The sequence below is a fragment of the Eriocheir sinensis genome, chromosome 19, assembly GCF_024679095.1.
Source record: "Eriocheir sinensis breed Jianghai 21 chromosome 19, ASM2467909v1, whole genome shotgun sequence".
NCBI classification, from domain to species: Eukaryota; Metazoa; Arthropoda; class Malacostraca; order Decapoda; family Varunidae; genus Eriocheir; species Eriocheir sinensis.
The window spans coordinates 1,997,314-2,012,313 of record NC_066527.1 but is presented as its reverse complement, the minus strand read 5'-3'; the positions used below and the strand labels follow the sequence as shown (position 1 = coordinate 2,012,313).

The 15,000-nt window shown below is 43.2% G+C and overlaps 1 protein-coding gene across 1 annotated transcript in view; it reads right to left on the bottom strand.

Moving 5' to 3' along the window:
• LOC127000508 (nephrin-like) overlaps positions 1-15,000 on the bottom strand; it is a 227,886-nt gene that overhangs the window by 92,838 nt on the left and 120,048 nt on the right. Inside the window, 1 exon segment of the mRNA XM_050864237.1 lies at positions 13,278-13,453. Within this exon segment, the coding sequence (XP_050720194.1) occupies positions 13,278-13,453 (176 nt within the window).

The following is a 15,000-nucleotide window of genomic DNA, read 5'->3' as shown; positions in this document are numbered from 1 at the left end:
AATACGTTGTGGTAGTATAGTTGAAGAAGAAGAAAAAGAAGAAGAAGAAGAAGAAGAAAAAGAAGAATGTTTGCCAGCACAGAAATATAGATAATGACAAAGGGAAGGAAGAGAGTAAGAAAGACAGCAAGGGGAAGAGAAGAAAGAGGAAGAAGGGGAGGATAGAAGGAAAGGCAGCTTTGGAAGAGAGGAGATGAGGAGTGAAAATGGAGAGAAATGGCAGCCGGGTGAAGAGAATGGGGAGGGAGGTGGAAAGGGTTGAAGGAAAGGCATGAGGAGAAGAATTAGAGAAGGGAAGAGGGGAATGGGGAGGAAAAGGAGGAAAATCAACGAGGGAAGGAAGGGAAGAGAGGAATGGGGAAGGAAAGTCAGAAAGGGCAAGGAAGGGAAGAGGGGAATGGTGAAGAAAGACCAGAAAGGGGAAGGAAGGGTAGAGGGGTAAAGGAGGAGGGAAAGGAGAGGAAAGTCAGATATATGGAACGGAGGGATGAAGGGGAGAGGAAGGGAAGATGGGGAGAGGGAAGGGGTAATGAGAGGGGAGCTATTTGTCAGCCATAACACATTCGCCTACATAAATAACACCTTCTCCCCTTCGTTCTATCCTTTACTAAGCCCTTCTGCCCCTCTCCCCTTCTCCCCTCTCCCCCTTCTCTCTAACCCTTCCTTTTTATCTCCTTATTTTCTCTCCTTTGCAACTTTCATCTTCCTTTTCCTCATCCTCTTCTATCCCTTTGCCTTTCCCTTGTTCTCTTTTGCCCTCTTATTTCCTCTTCCTCCTCCTCCTCCTCCTCCGAATCTCCCTTCATTTAAACCCTTCTTCTCCTATCTCCTCTTCATTGCTCCTCTGTTTTTTTTTTTTTTTTATCCTGACTTCCTTCATCTCATTGCAAAACGTAAAGTAGAATTGGGGAAATACACTGTAGAGCTGCGCGTGACCTCAGTGTTCATCTCCGTCGCATTGTACACTCCCTCCAATTCCTCACTTTCTCCCCTCTCTCCACTTCCTCTCATGGTCTCCCCTCTTCCCCGTGCCTCCCCCAGCCCTCCCTAGCACTTCCCTTCCCCTGAGGTTATCACAAGTTACAGCAACGCGTCTCCCGGTGCCTCACGGAACACACACACACACACACACACACACACGCGCGCGTTCTCTCTCTCTCTCTCTCTCTCTCTCTCTCTCTCTCTCTCTCTCTCTCCCCCGGGGTGATGAGCGGCGCTGGCTAAGTTATAACGAGGGTCTCAGGGGCAGGAATCGGGGTGAAGGGGTGACTAACTTATAATAGGCTTGGGGGAGAGAGTAGAAGGGGAGAAGGAAGGGGTGGAGGGAGGATGGAATGAGGTGGTGGTGAGGGAAATGAAGGTGGGAAGGGGAAAAAGTGGAGAGGGAAATGAGGATGGGAAGGAAAAAGTAGGAGAGAGAAGAAAGATGGGAAGGAGTGAGGAAAAGGGGAATTGGAGGAAAATGGGGATGGGAAGGGAAAGGTCGGAGAAGAGGGAGACAAAAGAAGGAAAAGGAAGAAGAGGAAAGAAGGAAGGGGGAATGAAGACTAGGGTAGAGGAGCAAGGGAGGAAGTGCAAGAAGAGAAATGAACGGGGGGAGTAGAAGAGAGTGAATGAGAGAGATGCTAAAAACGGAAAAGGGAGAAGAGGGAGACATGGAAAGGGAAAGGAAGAAGAGGAAAGAAGGAAGAGGGAATGAAGACTAGGATAGGGCAGCAAGGGAGGAAGGGCAAGAAGAGAAATGAACGGGGGTAGGTAAGGGAGAGTTAAGAGAGATGCTGAAAACGGAAAAGGGAGAAGAGGGAGACATGGAAAGGGAAAGGAAGAAGAGGAAAGAAGGAAGGGGGAATGAAAAATAGGATAGGGGAGCAAGGGAGGAAGTGCAAGAAGAGAAATGAATGGGTGGGAGGTAAGGGAGAGGGAATGAGAGAGATGCTAAAAATGGAAAAGGGCGAAGAATATGTTAGAGTAAGAAAATGCAACGAATGAAAGGGAAGGAAAAAGAGTGAGAGAGAATAATAGAGACAGGTAGTAGTAATTGCAGACGACGTGCAAAACAAGGGAAAGACAGACTCCAACAAAAAGAAGACCTACAGACAGACTGACAGAATGAAGTGGATGAAAAACAATTAAAACACAGACAATTGATAGAAGGAAAATACACAAAAAAATACTAACAGAGAGAAAGTGGGGAGAATGACAGAAAAGGAGAGGAATAGATAGACAGACAGACATAATGAAAGACAAATAGACAAACAAATAAGCTGTCACAATTAATGAATAACAAAAAGCAGATAAGGAGATAAGCAGATAATGAAAGCAGATTAACTGGTTGACTGGTAAACTGACTTATAGATAGATAGACTGACTTAAATAGACTGATAGACTGAAAGATGCATAGTATAACTTACTACCATACTTAACCATAAAAAAAAACACAGTGACCTTACAGAACAAAAGCGTAATAGGAAAAGAGATTAGAGAGACGGAAAAGGAGAGACAGACAGCAGCGGAAGAGAGTAAGACAGACAGACCAGAGAGATGACACAGACTAAACGACGTCCTTGTAGCAGGATGTGGCAAAGAAATGTAGAGACCAGACATATATTAGAGATGAAGGAGGAGGAGGAGGAGAACGTTGAGGAAGATGCGAAATAGGAGGAGACAGAGGCAGAATTAAGGAGGAAAAGGGGAAGGTGGAGGAGTAAGGAGAGGGGGAGGTGGAGGAGGAGGAGGAGGAGGAATAAAAAAAAAAAGGAAAGAAACTGAAGGAAAAAAGAGAAACGAAAATAAAAGAAAAACAAAGGAATTAAGGAGGAAAAGGGGAAGGTGGAGGAGGAAGGAGAGGGGGAAGTGTGGGAGGAGGAGGAGGAAGAAAGGAAAAAATGAAACAAAACAAGGACAAAAGAGAAATGAAAAGAAAAAGAAAAACAATGGAATTAAGGAGGAAAAGGGGAAGGGGGAGGGGGAAGGAGAGGGGAAAGTATAGGAGGAGGAGGAGGAGGAGGAAAAACTAAAATAAAGGAGACAAAACTGAAGAAAAAAATAGAGAAAGGAAAATAAAAAAGGAAAACAAATGAAAAAGGAAAAGTTATAACATTGGTGATGGAGAACAAATTACAGAAGATTCTAAATAAATATAAGAAAAGAGAAGCAAAAAAAAGGAAAGAAGGAAAGGGAAACGAGAAAAGGAAGGAAGGAAAATATAAAAAACAACACACGGAAAACAGCAAATGCAAAAACAGAGAAAGGTGCATAGATAGGAAAGAAGAATATAAAGATCAACAGAGAGAAAGAGAGAGAGAAAGAGAGATAGGGGAAATCGAATACTGCGTCGGAGAGGAGAAAACAGAGAGGAAGGGAGAGAAAGAAAATAAGAAAGATAGATTTGCGAATATTGAACAGGAGATGGATAATAAGAGGAGAAAGGGAGGAGGAAGGAGAGGAGGAAACGCAGGGAATGGAGGAAATATCAGAAGATTGAATGTGCGCCGGGGGAGAGAGAGAGAGAGAGAGAGAGAGAGAGAGAGAGAGAGAGAGAGAGAGAGAGAGAGAGAGAGAGAGAGAGAGAGAGAGAGAGAGAGAGAGAGAGAATAACATCATATACTGAAGAAAAAAAAATTCTAGTGTGTGTGTGTGTGTGTGTGTGTGTGTGTGTGTGTGTGTGTGTGTGTGTGTGTGTGTGTGTGATCCTAAGGGCGTTCCAAACTTGAGCTTCAATTACCAAGTAGACAACCACAAAGCCCTTAGTGCGAGGAGGAGGAGGAGGAGGAGGAGGAGGAGGAGAGTGAACCTGTAGGAATGTGGTATGGAATGGGCCAGAAGCAGGGCCCAACGGAAGAGGAGGAGGAGGAGGAGGAGGAAATGCCGGAGGAGGCCTTGGGTACTTTGGAGTGCATGGCTATTGAGTTTAGTCTGAGGAGAAGGAGGAAGAGGAAGAGGAGGAGGAAGAAGAGGAGGAAAGAAACAGAAGAAGAACAACAAGAAGAAAAAGACGTAATATAACAAGGATAAGGAAAAGAAACGCCGAAATAAGTTAAGAATAAAATGGAGAGGAGACGAAGAGAAGGAGAAGGAGAAGCAAAAGAATGAAGAAGATTAAGAAGAAGCAGGACATGTTAAAGAACAGAAGAGAGGATAGTGATATAGAGGAGATAGAGATGGAGAAGAAGGAGGAGGACGAAGACGACTACGAAGACAAGGAGGAGGACGAGGAAGAGGAGGAGGAAGATCAAGCACTGGAAATGGAGATGGAATTGATTTGGCCCCAAGCGGAGAATATTAACGCTTACTGGGCTACCGGGGACCTGCTTCTCCTTCTAAGTGGCGGCGAGGAGGAGAAGGAGGAGGAGAAAGAGGAAGAGGAGGAGGAGGAGGAGAGTATAAGATGAAGATGGTAGGGAGTACATACGTTAAAAGAAAAGTAAAGAAAGGAGAAGAAGAAGAAGAAGAAGAAGAAGAAGAAGAAGAAGAAGAAGAAGAAGAAGAAGAAAACGATGAAGAGGGTGGGGCAGACATACAGTGAAGAAGAGAAAGAAGGGGAATGAAGAGAAGGAGATAAATATTAGACTTAAGTTCGTGATTATTAAGTGTGGGAAAAGGAATAGTAGGAGGAGGAGGAGGAAGAGGAAAGGGAGAAAAAAGAAAAGGGAGGGAGATAAATAGAAGAGGAAATGGTAAGAATGGGATGCGTAAAGGAAAAAAAAGGTTAGAAAGAAAAGAGGAAGAAGAACAATGAGAGAAAGAATTTAGTCAGATAATATATATATGGGAGGGAAAAAGGAAGGGAGAGGAGAGGGAAAGAGGAAAAGAGAAAGAGGAAACGGAGGAGCAGATATGGAAAGCAGTGTGTGTGTGTGTGTGTGTGTGTGTGTGTGTGTGTGTGTGTGTGTGTGCGTGCATAATCCAGCGCTATGCATAATCAAGTTAGCAAAACATGAGAAGCGTGAAAGAGAAGCTTAATGGACGCACACACACACACACACACACACACACACACACACACACACACACACACACATACACAAACACACGCACACAAACAGACCCCCTCACACATATACCATTACTACCAGTCCTGTCACCGCCACCACTACACACACACACACACACACACACACACACACACACACACACACACACACACACACACACACACGGTCATATTCCTCGTTGTACAAATAGCGGGCAACCTCCAATAACGTAGAGTGGCTGTCGGCTTGTCCTCCTCCTCCTCCTCCTCCTCCTCCTCCTCCTCTTCCTCCTCCTCCTTTGTTGTTCCCCCTTATTCCATTTAGTTTACCTTCTCGTTTATCTTTTTCTCTGTCTCTTCTTTGTTTACCTTTTTTTTTACATTTTATTTTGTTTTCCTTCATTCTTTTTCGATTTTTTTTCCGCTTTCTCGTCTTTTTTTACGCTTTCATTTTCCGTTTTTCTTGTCTTTTCCCTCTGTTTATTCTTTTTCTCAACTTCTTTTTCCTTTTTGTCCTGATTTATTTTCGTATTTATCAACTTTTTTATCTTTTTTTATTTTTACTTTTGTCTGCTCCCATTTTCATTATTTTTTTCTCTTTCTGCTTCTTTTTTTCATCCGTTCTCCTTAATTATCCTCCTCTTCCTCTCCTTTTCATGTTCTTCTAATCTTTTCATCTCTGTTTCACTTTGTCTCCTCTTCATTCCCTTTTCTTATTCTTTTCATCTATATTTCTGTTTTTCTACTGTTCATTTCATTCTCCTATTTTTTCATCTTTATTTCTGGTTATCATTTACCTTTTTCTCTTTCTCTGTATCCTTGCCATTCATTATCTGTATTTCTCTTTTCTTCTTTATCATTCATTATTTTCTTTCTTCTTTGATTCTTTAGTTCTTCTCTTTCCCTAATCATCTCCCGTCGCAGCATCCCTTCTCTGCATCTCACCTCATCTTCACTTTATCCCATCTTCCACCTCTCTATTTTTTTTTTTTGTAATTTCCTATACCTCCTGATTTTCTTTCTCTCCTCTCCTCTTCTTTTCTCTTCCACCCCTCTTCTTTCTCTTCCCTGCCTCTCTTCTCCGCATCTCATTTTCATATTATTTTTTTCATCTCACGCTTCTTCATCTTTTTGTTGTTTTCTTTCATCCTTTTCCTTTTTTCTCTCCCTCTTGTCATTTATCCTTTCTTCTTCCTTTTAAACCTGCCATCCCTTCTTCCCTCTTCCGTTCCTTCCTTCCTTCCTTCCCTCTGTCTCTCTCTCCCTTTCTGTACCCCATCCCTTCCCTTCCTTCTCCCTTCCTCCTTTTCCGCACACTCTCTTTCCCTCCCTCTTCCTCCGTACCCAGTTCCTTCCCTCTCTACTCCATTGCCTGTTCCTTCCCTCCCTCCATGCCTCCTCCTCCTCTGTTCCCCTTCATTCCTTCCCTCCATTCCTTCCTCCTTCCCTGCCATCCCCCGTCCCTTCCCTCCCTCTCTCTCCCTCCCACCCGCGCAGTGCCGGCTAATAGAGAGGAAGATGACGAGGCCGCCGCTTGTGTCGTGTTCTGCAGGCGGCGATTTAGGGGGCGTTGCGGGACTCCAGGGCCGTTCAGGGACCGAGCGGGAACCTGCATGGGGCCGGGGACACTTCCAAGGTTGACTATAGCAGCGTTTGGGGCGGCTTTTGGGGATGGTTTAGGGAACTTTTGAGGATGTTTTGGGGGACTTTTAGGGATGTTTTGAGGCTTGGCAAAGGAGAGTGTTGTTGTTTTTTTGTGAAGTTTTTTGCGGAAGGGTTAAAACGTTAGTGCTAAGTGTGAGATGGAAGTTGTTGTTTTTTTCTTGTACTGCTGGTGTTTTTTTGTGCGTGTGTGTGTGTGGAAGGTTCATGTTTATTTTCGTGGCTGTTTTGCTGTGTGGGTTTTAAATGTTTATTTTTGTGTGTGTGAGATTGAAACGTTTTTGCACTTCAAGAGATGTTTTTCTTTGGCATGCTTTTTTTTTTTTGAGTTGGAGAGGAAATCGCCTATTGATTTTGAGTGTATTATGTGACGTTTCAAATTAATGAAATCAAATACTGCCGTCAAACAAAGACTTATGAGGGATTAGTGGATAGAAAAATGGCCTATTATCACTTAAGGACTTAGACGTGCAAAGGATTAGACGTTTAAAGGATTAGAAAAGGAAAAATTATAATAACATTTAGACAGGACTAGAGAAGGGTGTATCGATACCATGCGTGATAATTTTAAATGTACAGTTCTTACATTACTTTTCCAGTTCTAACATTACTTTTCCAGTTCTAACATTACTTTTCCAGTTCTAACATTACTTTTCCAGTTCTAACATTACTTTTCCAGTTCTAACATTACTTTTCCAGTTCTAACATTACTTTTCCAGTTCTAACATTACTTTTCCTCCTTATTATCACTTACAGACTTAGACGTGTAAAGGATTAGACGTTTAAAGGATTAGAAAAGGAAAAATTCAAATAACTTTCAGGCGGGACTAGAGAAGAGTGTATCGATACCATGCGTGATAATTTTAAACGTAGACTTCTAACATTACTTTTCACTCAGCATTAGGAATTAATGGATAATAAAGTCAAGATAGCTACAATAGGGATTACTTTTTAAATATATAGTTCCTACACTAACCTCCATTCAGCACTGGGAAGTATACTGATCCAGGATACAATGCAAGCTACTTCTAAACACACGATTCTTACATTACTTTTCACTCAGCATTGGGAAGTAATCGAGAATAAAGCCAGGACACAATGGGGGCCACTTTTAAACGTATACGATTCTTACAATAACTCTCGCGGGATTGGGAGGTAAAGTGATCCCTATCTGGCCCATAATGAACCCCCGGGAATGGCCTGGGAACGGCGCTGAGGGAACGTGTGTGTTACGACCGCCGCCACGCACCTCGTAAGGAAGGATTCAATAGGAACACCGTCTCCTCCTCCTCCTCCTCCTCCTCCTCCTCTGTTGCCGCCGCCGCCGTGTTCCGAGGCGTCTTTTGTTGTCCTTCGTCTCGCCAACAAAAAGCGCCACAAAAGGTTTAACGTTGCAACACAAGGAGTAAAACATCCATTCACGGCTGTCTATATGTTTTTCGCTTGTCTCGTTTTGTTTCAGCGCCTTTTTTGGGGTGGGGTTTTTTGTTTGTTTTGTTTTGCTACTCAGTCAGCGTTACACTGCTGGACTTGAGGGCGTGATATTTTTACTAACTTTGATTTCGTTGTATTTTTTGTTTTTGTTTTGTTTTGTTTTGCTACTCAACATTACACTGCTGGCCTTGTTTTGTGTGATATTTTGAATAACTCTGATTTCGTGTTCTATTTTTTTCTTATTATTTGTTTTATTTATTTAGTTTGTTTTAAGTCCTGGCCTATAGAATCGGTAGGCTTTCCTTCCCGTCATGGCGCAGGCAAGTGTTTATAGTGGCGCCACATATTCTTGGCTCATTCTGCCCCCCCGGAGCTCATTCTTGATTTCACTTGGACAGTTCCTCTTGAGTCCAGGTTAATAGGTGGTCTTCAGGATAACATGTAGGTAGTCTTAGGCCACTCGGCGGTGACGGAAAAATCCCAGGTGGTAGCAGCTGATTCGAATCCACGTCGTCCAAAACGCTGTGAACGAAGGACAGGCACGCTAACCACTCAACCGATGCCTCCTCTCGGTCCACGGTTGCGACAACAACAGCAAGGAACGTTTTAGAGTTCTTGTATTTTTTTCTCTCTTGATTTCGCTCAGTTAACCTTTCGCTGTTTGCCTTCAGTGGGGGAATTTTTTTTTTCTTTTTCTTTTATTTTTGTTTCTTTTTTTACGTTTGCTTGTAAGACTCGGTGAACCAACGTCTCAGGAGGCAGTTAAAGGTTAGAGAGAGAGAGAGAGAGAGAGAGAGACGGGAAATCGAATGAAAGAAACGAAGAAAGAGGTAGAAAGAAAGAATGGAGGAAAAAACAAAGAAAGAATGAAAGAAAGAAAGAAAAGAAGAGAAATAATAGGCAAACAAATGATATATATATATATATATATATATATATATATATATATATATATATATATATATATATATATATATATAGAGATAGATATATTTATATATATATTTATATATATATTTATATATATATATATTTATATATATATATTTATATAGAGAGAGAGAGAGAGAGAGAGAGAGAGAGAGAGAGAGAGAGAGAGAGAGAGAGAGAGAGAGTCGTCCTTGAATTTAACCTTCTTGCTCATTTAGTGGAAGCGAAAGAATCGACACTTTTCAAATCATCGCCTGATATCGTAAAAGTGATGCTGCGCTTTTTTTTACTTAAGTTTTCCCTTCCCGCATTAATGGAGCGAAGCCAGTGGCCCGAGAGAGAGAGAGAGAGAGAGAGAGAGAGAGAGAGAGAGAGAGAGAGAGAGAGAGAGAGAGAGAGAGAGAGAGAGAGAGAGAGGACAAAGAATTATAGAAAGAAAGAAAGAGGAAATAAATGAAGGAAGGATGGAAGGGAGAATGGAGGGAAGAGAGAAAGGAAAAGAAAATGAAAGAAAGGACAAAGAAAAAAGAATAGAAAGACAGAAAAGAAGGAAAGAAAGAAAGAATGAAATGACAAGAGAGAGAGAGAGAGAGAGAGAGAGAGAGAGAGAGAGAGAGAGAGAGAGAGAGAGAGAGAGAGAGAGAGAGAGAGAAGGAGAAGAAAAAGCCCGCTAATGTCTTTCTGCCGAGGCTAAAAAGGGGAGAGCAGAAAAAGGGAGTTAATTTGAATCCTCCAGCGGACCTCCTCGCCCCCTGGCAAGTCTTGGGAACAGTAACTTGCTGACGAGGACGAAGAACCTAAGGACCATATTCTTAAACATTTCGTCGGCCAAGCACACACATTAGACAGGCTTTCGTAGGAATTGTGGGCCTTACCAGGGGTAGTTTAATGACCCTGGTGGTAGCTTGATCCTTCTTCTGTACCATGTATCAGGACACCTCTCCTCCCGAAACTGACCTATCTTTCGGCCACCTCTTTGGATTCTTTTTAGGAGCAGTGAGTAGCGGGCTTTTTTTTTATTAATGTTTGCTTTTTGTGCGCCCTTGAACTGTCTCCTTTGCTGTAAAAAAAAAAAAAAAAAGCCTCAAAAAACACTCATTATAACCTGATTCATCTCCTTTTTGGTCTTTGGAAATGGTTGATGTAAGAATCGGAAGTGTCTGAGAGTAGCAACCTTAAGGAGCGACAGTCTGACAACGAGTATGCTTTCCTGTTTGTTAGATGTGACTTTACCGCACGTAACCCAAGCTCTCCCTTCATAGACCTTCATTGAGATCAGCTTCAACAATGCCTGACAGCCATCCCCGTTGTCTACGAGCTCTCTGAATCACTTTTACGAGTTACTGGCCAGAACAATCTCTCCCTTCCTTGGCCTTCCTTGAGATCAATTCTAACGATATTAAGTAAGCCAGATTCCCTTGCCTGCGAGCTTTCTAGGAATCGCTTTTAGTGGCTAGCACAATCTCCCTTCCTAAACTTTCCTTCAGATTAGTTCCAACACTATTAGTACACTCAAACAATTTCCTTACGATCTCTCAATGAACCACTTTAACGATTTCATTGGGACACAACATATATTTTATTCAGAAATTGGTAACGTTCAGTAATTAGTACTAAATAGGCTATGGAAAATAAACTTATTGTGTGTGAAGTGTGTATATTGATTATTATATTACTCTCCAAAGACGACGTTATTGGTCTTTATTATTGTTATTTCCCTGGACTGGGATGATGAAGTGATATGGTCTGGTCCTCCGCGGAATGCGTGTGCCGGTGCAGTGTTCGGCGGCCAGCGGGTGGGCGGCGCTTAATTAAACGGCCCACAGGTGACATCTTATCCACGGGCCTTAAATACCGGGTTTGGGCAGGTAATATGAGAGAGAGAGAGAGAGAGAGAGAGAGAGAGAGAGAGAGAGAGAGAGAGAGAGAGAGAGAGAAATACAGAAAGAAAAGCAAAACTAGAGAAGAAACAAAGAAACAAAGGAAAAAATTAATAACAAGAGCGAGAAAACTAGAAAATGGAAATTAAATAAACAACTGTCAGGGAGAGAGAGAGAGAGAGAGAGAGAGAGAGAGAGAGAGAGAGAGAGAGAGAGAGAGAGAGAGAGAGAGAGAAGAGAAGAGAAGAGAAGAGACAGACAGATTAAGACTAAGACAGAGAGACAAAGACAGAGAGAGAGAGAGAGAGAGAGAGAGAGAGAGAGAGAGAGAGAGAGAGAGAGAGAGAGAGAGAGAGAGAGAGAGAGAGATATGAGTCGTGCCCGTAGAAGCCCACGTCGTTAGGTCGATAAGCTCTATCTTTAACACTATCTTCCGGCCCATATCCCCCGCCCATCCCCCTCCATCACCTCGCTCTTCCACATCACGTCTCTCACGCCCATCCCATTGCTATTTTCCACCCCATCTTAAACGTCGCCTCGCCCCAGCATCCACCCGCATCTTCCCTCTCTTTCTCTCGCCTTCTCTTTTTTTTTCCTACCTTTTTTTATTTTCCTGTTGTTTTCTTTCCTGTTTTTTTATCACAGCATCCATCCACCTCCCCCCCCCCATCCTTCTTTTCCCCTATTAATCATCTCCCTATCGACTACTTTCTTTTTTTGGGGGGGTTCTTTTTCTTTTGTTCATTTTTTTTATTTTTGTGTTTACTTTCTTCGCTTCCTTTATTATCATCTCAGTTTTTTTTCTTTTTTTATCATAGAATCCCCCCACCCCCACCCCCCAGTCCTTCTTTTCTCCGGTTAATCATCTCCCTATCGACTACTCTCTCTTGTATTTTTCTTTGGTTCTTTTTTCTTCTGTTCATTTGTTTTTTGTCTTTTCTTCCTTCGCTTCATTTTTTATCTTTTTTTTTTCTCTCCCATCATCCCGACGCATCTTCCTCCTCTTTATCTCTCCACCCTCTACTCTGTCTCTTTCTATCGTCTTGTTTTTTGTCCTTTACTACATTTTCGTTATCCTCTTTGCCTTCTATTTATCTCCATCTCTCTTACTTTACTTTTATTTTTCCTCTCGCACCAACACACAACTATCACTGACCTTCCATCCCTCCTTCCCTCTCCCCCCCTCACACATAAGCCTCCCCCCCAACATAAGCTCCCTCCCCAGGTTCACACACACCCTGAGGTCATTCCGCCCCAGCACAACCACGCCACTCCGCAGCGCGTCATAATAATCTTCATTAGTCGAGATTAATGTCTGGTAATTTAGGTAACGCTACGCCACTGCAAGACGCTCAAACGTACCCAAACTATTTCCTCCCTTCTTTCCCTCCCCTTCCTCTCCCTCCCTTTCCTCCCTACTCTTCCAGCCTTTCTCTATCTTCTCCTTTATCATTCTTTCCGTCTCCCATTCGCTTCACCCTTCCTTCCCTTCCTACTTACCATTGCCTCCCACTACCTCACTACTCTCCCTTCTTTTCCTCCCTACTCTTCCAGCCTTTCTCTATCTTCTCCTTTATCATTCTTTGTCTCCCATTCGCTTCACCCTTCCTTCCCTTCCTACTTACCATTGCCTCCCACTACCTCACTACTCTCCCTTCTTTTCCTCCCTACTCTTCCAGCCTTTCTCTATCTTCCCCCTTAGCATTCTTTCTATCTCCCATTCGCTTCACTCTTCCTTCCCTTCCTCTTTACCATTCTCTCCCACTACCTCACTCCTCTCCCTCCCTTTCCCTTTCCATCCCCATCCTCCTCTCACTTGTCCATTATCATTCCTCCTGTTTTTAATTCTCTCCTCTCTCCGTTCTTTCCTTTCAATCCTCTCTGCAGCTTCTTTCTCCTCCCCTTCCCCTCTCCCATACCTCAATTCTAGTTTCCCTTTCCTTCCCCTCTCCTTTCCTCCCTTTCATTCCCTTCTACTTACCTTCGATTCTTTTTTCTCCTCTCATTCCTTATTCTTCTTTTCTCTCCATCCTTTTCTTTCCCTGCCGTTTCTTTTACATCCGTTTTTTATACATACTACTCATAATCATACATACTTTCCCCATACATACATACATACATACCCCCCCCCCCCTCCCAAAATATATAAAAAACGAAAACTATTCTCACCTCCACCAAGCATCTTATAATACACTTCACCACAAACGAAAAATATCCTCAAACAGACATCACCACAAAAACAAAAAACAAAACACAATCACCAACAAAGCAAAGACAAAACACCTCACCATAAATAAATCACAAACAAAAATTTATCAGTCTACAAATCAAACGAATGGAACAAAAAATAAAACAATAAAGCACAATAAAACACTTCTCTCCCCTTGTCGAACACTCACACAACACGCCGAGGGTGAAGGAGGCGGTGGGCGGGGCGCTGTGCGGGGAGTTGGTCGCTTCGCACGTCACCTCCGCCCCGTTGTCGGCCGGCGTGACCTGCACTTGCGCCTGACCCAGCGTGGTGTTGCCGGCGCGCTGCAGGTCCGTCAGGAGGGGCTCGCCGGCCTTGTAGATCCTGGGGGAGGGAGAACGAAGAGGGATGAATAGCAGGGGAGAGAGGAGGGGGGAGGGGGTCAGAAGAAAAGAATAGAGGGAAGGAAAAAAAAGGTAGACAGTAGAAGGAAGAAAAAAGTGAATAAATAGAGAGGCGGGAGAGAGGGAGGAAGAAAAAGTTTGGGTGGTAAGGAAAGAAAAGAAAGAAAGAAAAAGTAGAAAGTAAGGGAAGGAGCAAGTGGAGATAGATAAATATAGATAGATAGATAGATAGGTAGATGGATAGATAGTTAGAGAGATAGAGAGAGAGAGAGAGAGAGAGAGAGAGAGAGAGAGAGAGAGAGAGAGAGAGAGAGAGAGAGAGAGAGAGAGAGAGAGTTAATGCTGTGAATAGATTATGCTTAGGAGCCAAGTTCTGAGAGCACTAAAATGTATAATACGAAGGAAGAAGAAAATTTCCTTTCATGCACAAACTTTTATATCTGAGGAGAAGGAGGAGGAGGTGGAAGTGGAGGTGGAGGAGGAGGAGGAGGAGGAGAGGGAATAAAAATCTTTTCTTGTGAGGCGAGAAAAGAGGAGGAAGAGACGAATAGGAACGAAAATGCAAGAAGATGGAAAGATGAGAGAAAAAATCATTCTCTCTCTCTCTCTCTCTCTCTCTCTCTCTCTCTCTCTCTCTCTCTCTCTCACACACACACACACACACACACACTGGCTTTATTACCAAGTGAGAGAGTAGTAGTAATAGTAATAGTGGCGGTGGTAGTAGCAGCAGTGGTGGTGGTGGTGGTGGTGGTGGCGTCTGGTGTATAATTAAATGTTGATGTAGTAAGCATTTATTATAGGAGTAATCAACATGCCTTTGCCGTAATAACAAAGAGCTGGTCCCAGAATTTGTTGGCAGAGCGGCGCTGGTATGCCGAGTATCTCTCCGTGTTATTAATATCGGGTTATTTACGTAAAAAGAGCCCGGGGGAAAAAGAGAGAGAGCACAAGGGAGGGAGGGAGGGAAGGGGTGGAGGGGAGGGGAGCCATTTCCGTGTGTTGGTATTTAAATGTAATGTTTTAATTTTTACTCAAGTGGAATGTGATTAGCGCCTGATTGTTGCGAGGGAGAGAGGGAGAGGGAGAAAGAAGGACAGGGAGAGAGAAAGGGAAAGAAAGAAACGGCTGGAGGGGGAGAGAGGGAGATGGAGAGGAAGACAGGAAGAGAGGAAGAGGGGAAAGGAAAAGGAGAGGGAAAGAGAAAGAAACGGTTAGAAGGAGGAGACGAAGAGAAGGTGAGGAAGAGAGGAAGAGGGAAAGAAATGCTTGAAAATAGAGAAAGAGAAAGAGGAAGAGAAGAAGAGGGAGAGAGGGAGAGGGAGAGAAAGACAGGGAGAGGGAAAGGGAAAGGAAGAAACTACTGGAGGAAGAGAGAGGGAGATGGAGAGGAAGACAGGAAGAGAGAGTGGAAGAAGGAAAAGGAGAGGAAAAGAGAAAGAAACAATTGGAAGGAAGGAGACGAAGAGAGGGAGAGGGAAAGAGAAGGAAATGCTTGAAAGGAGAGAGAGGGAAGAAAAGGGAGAG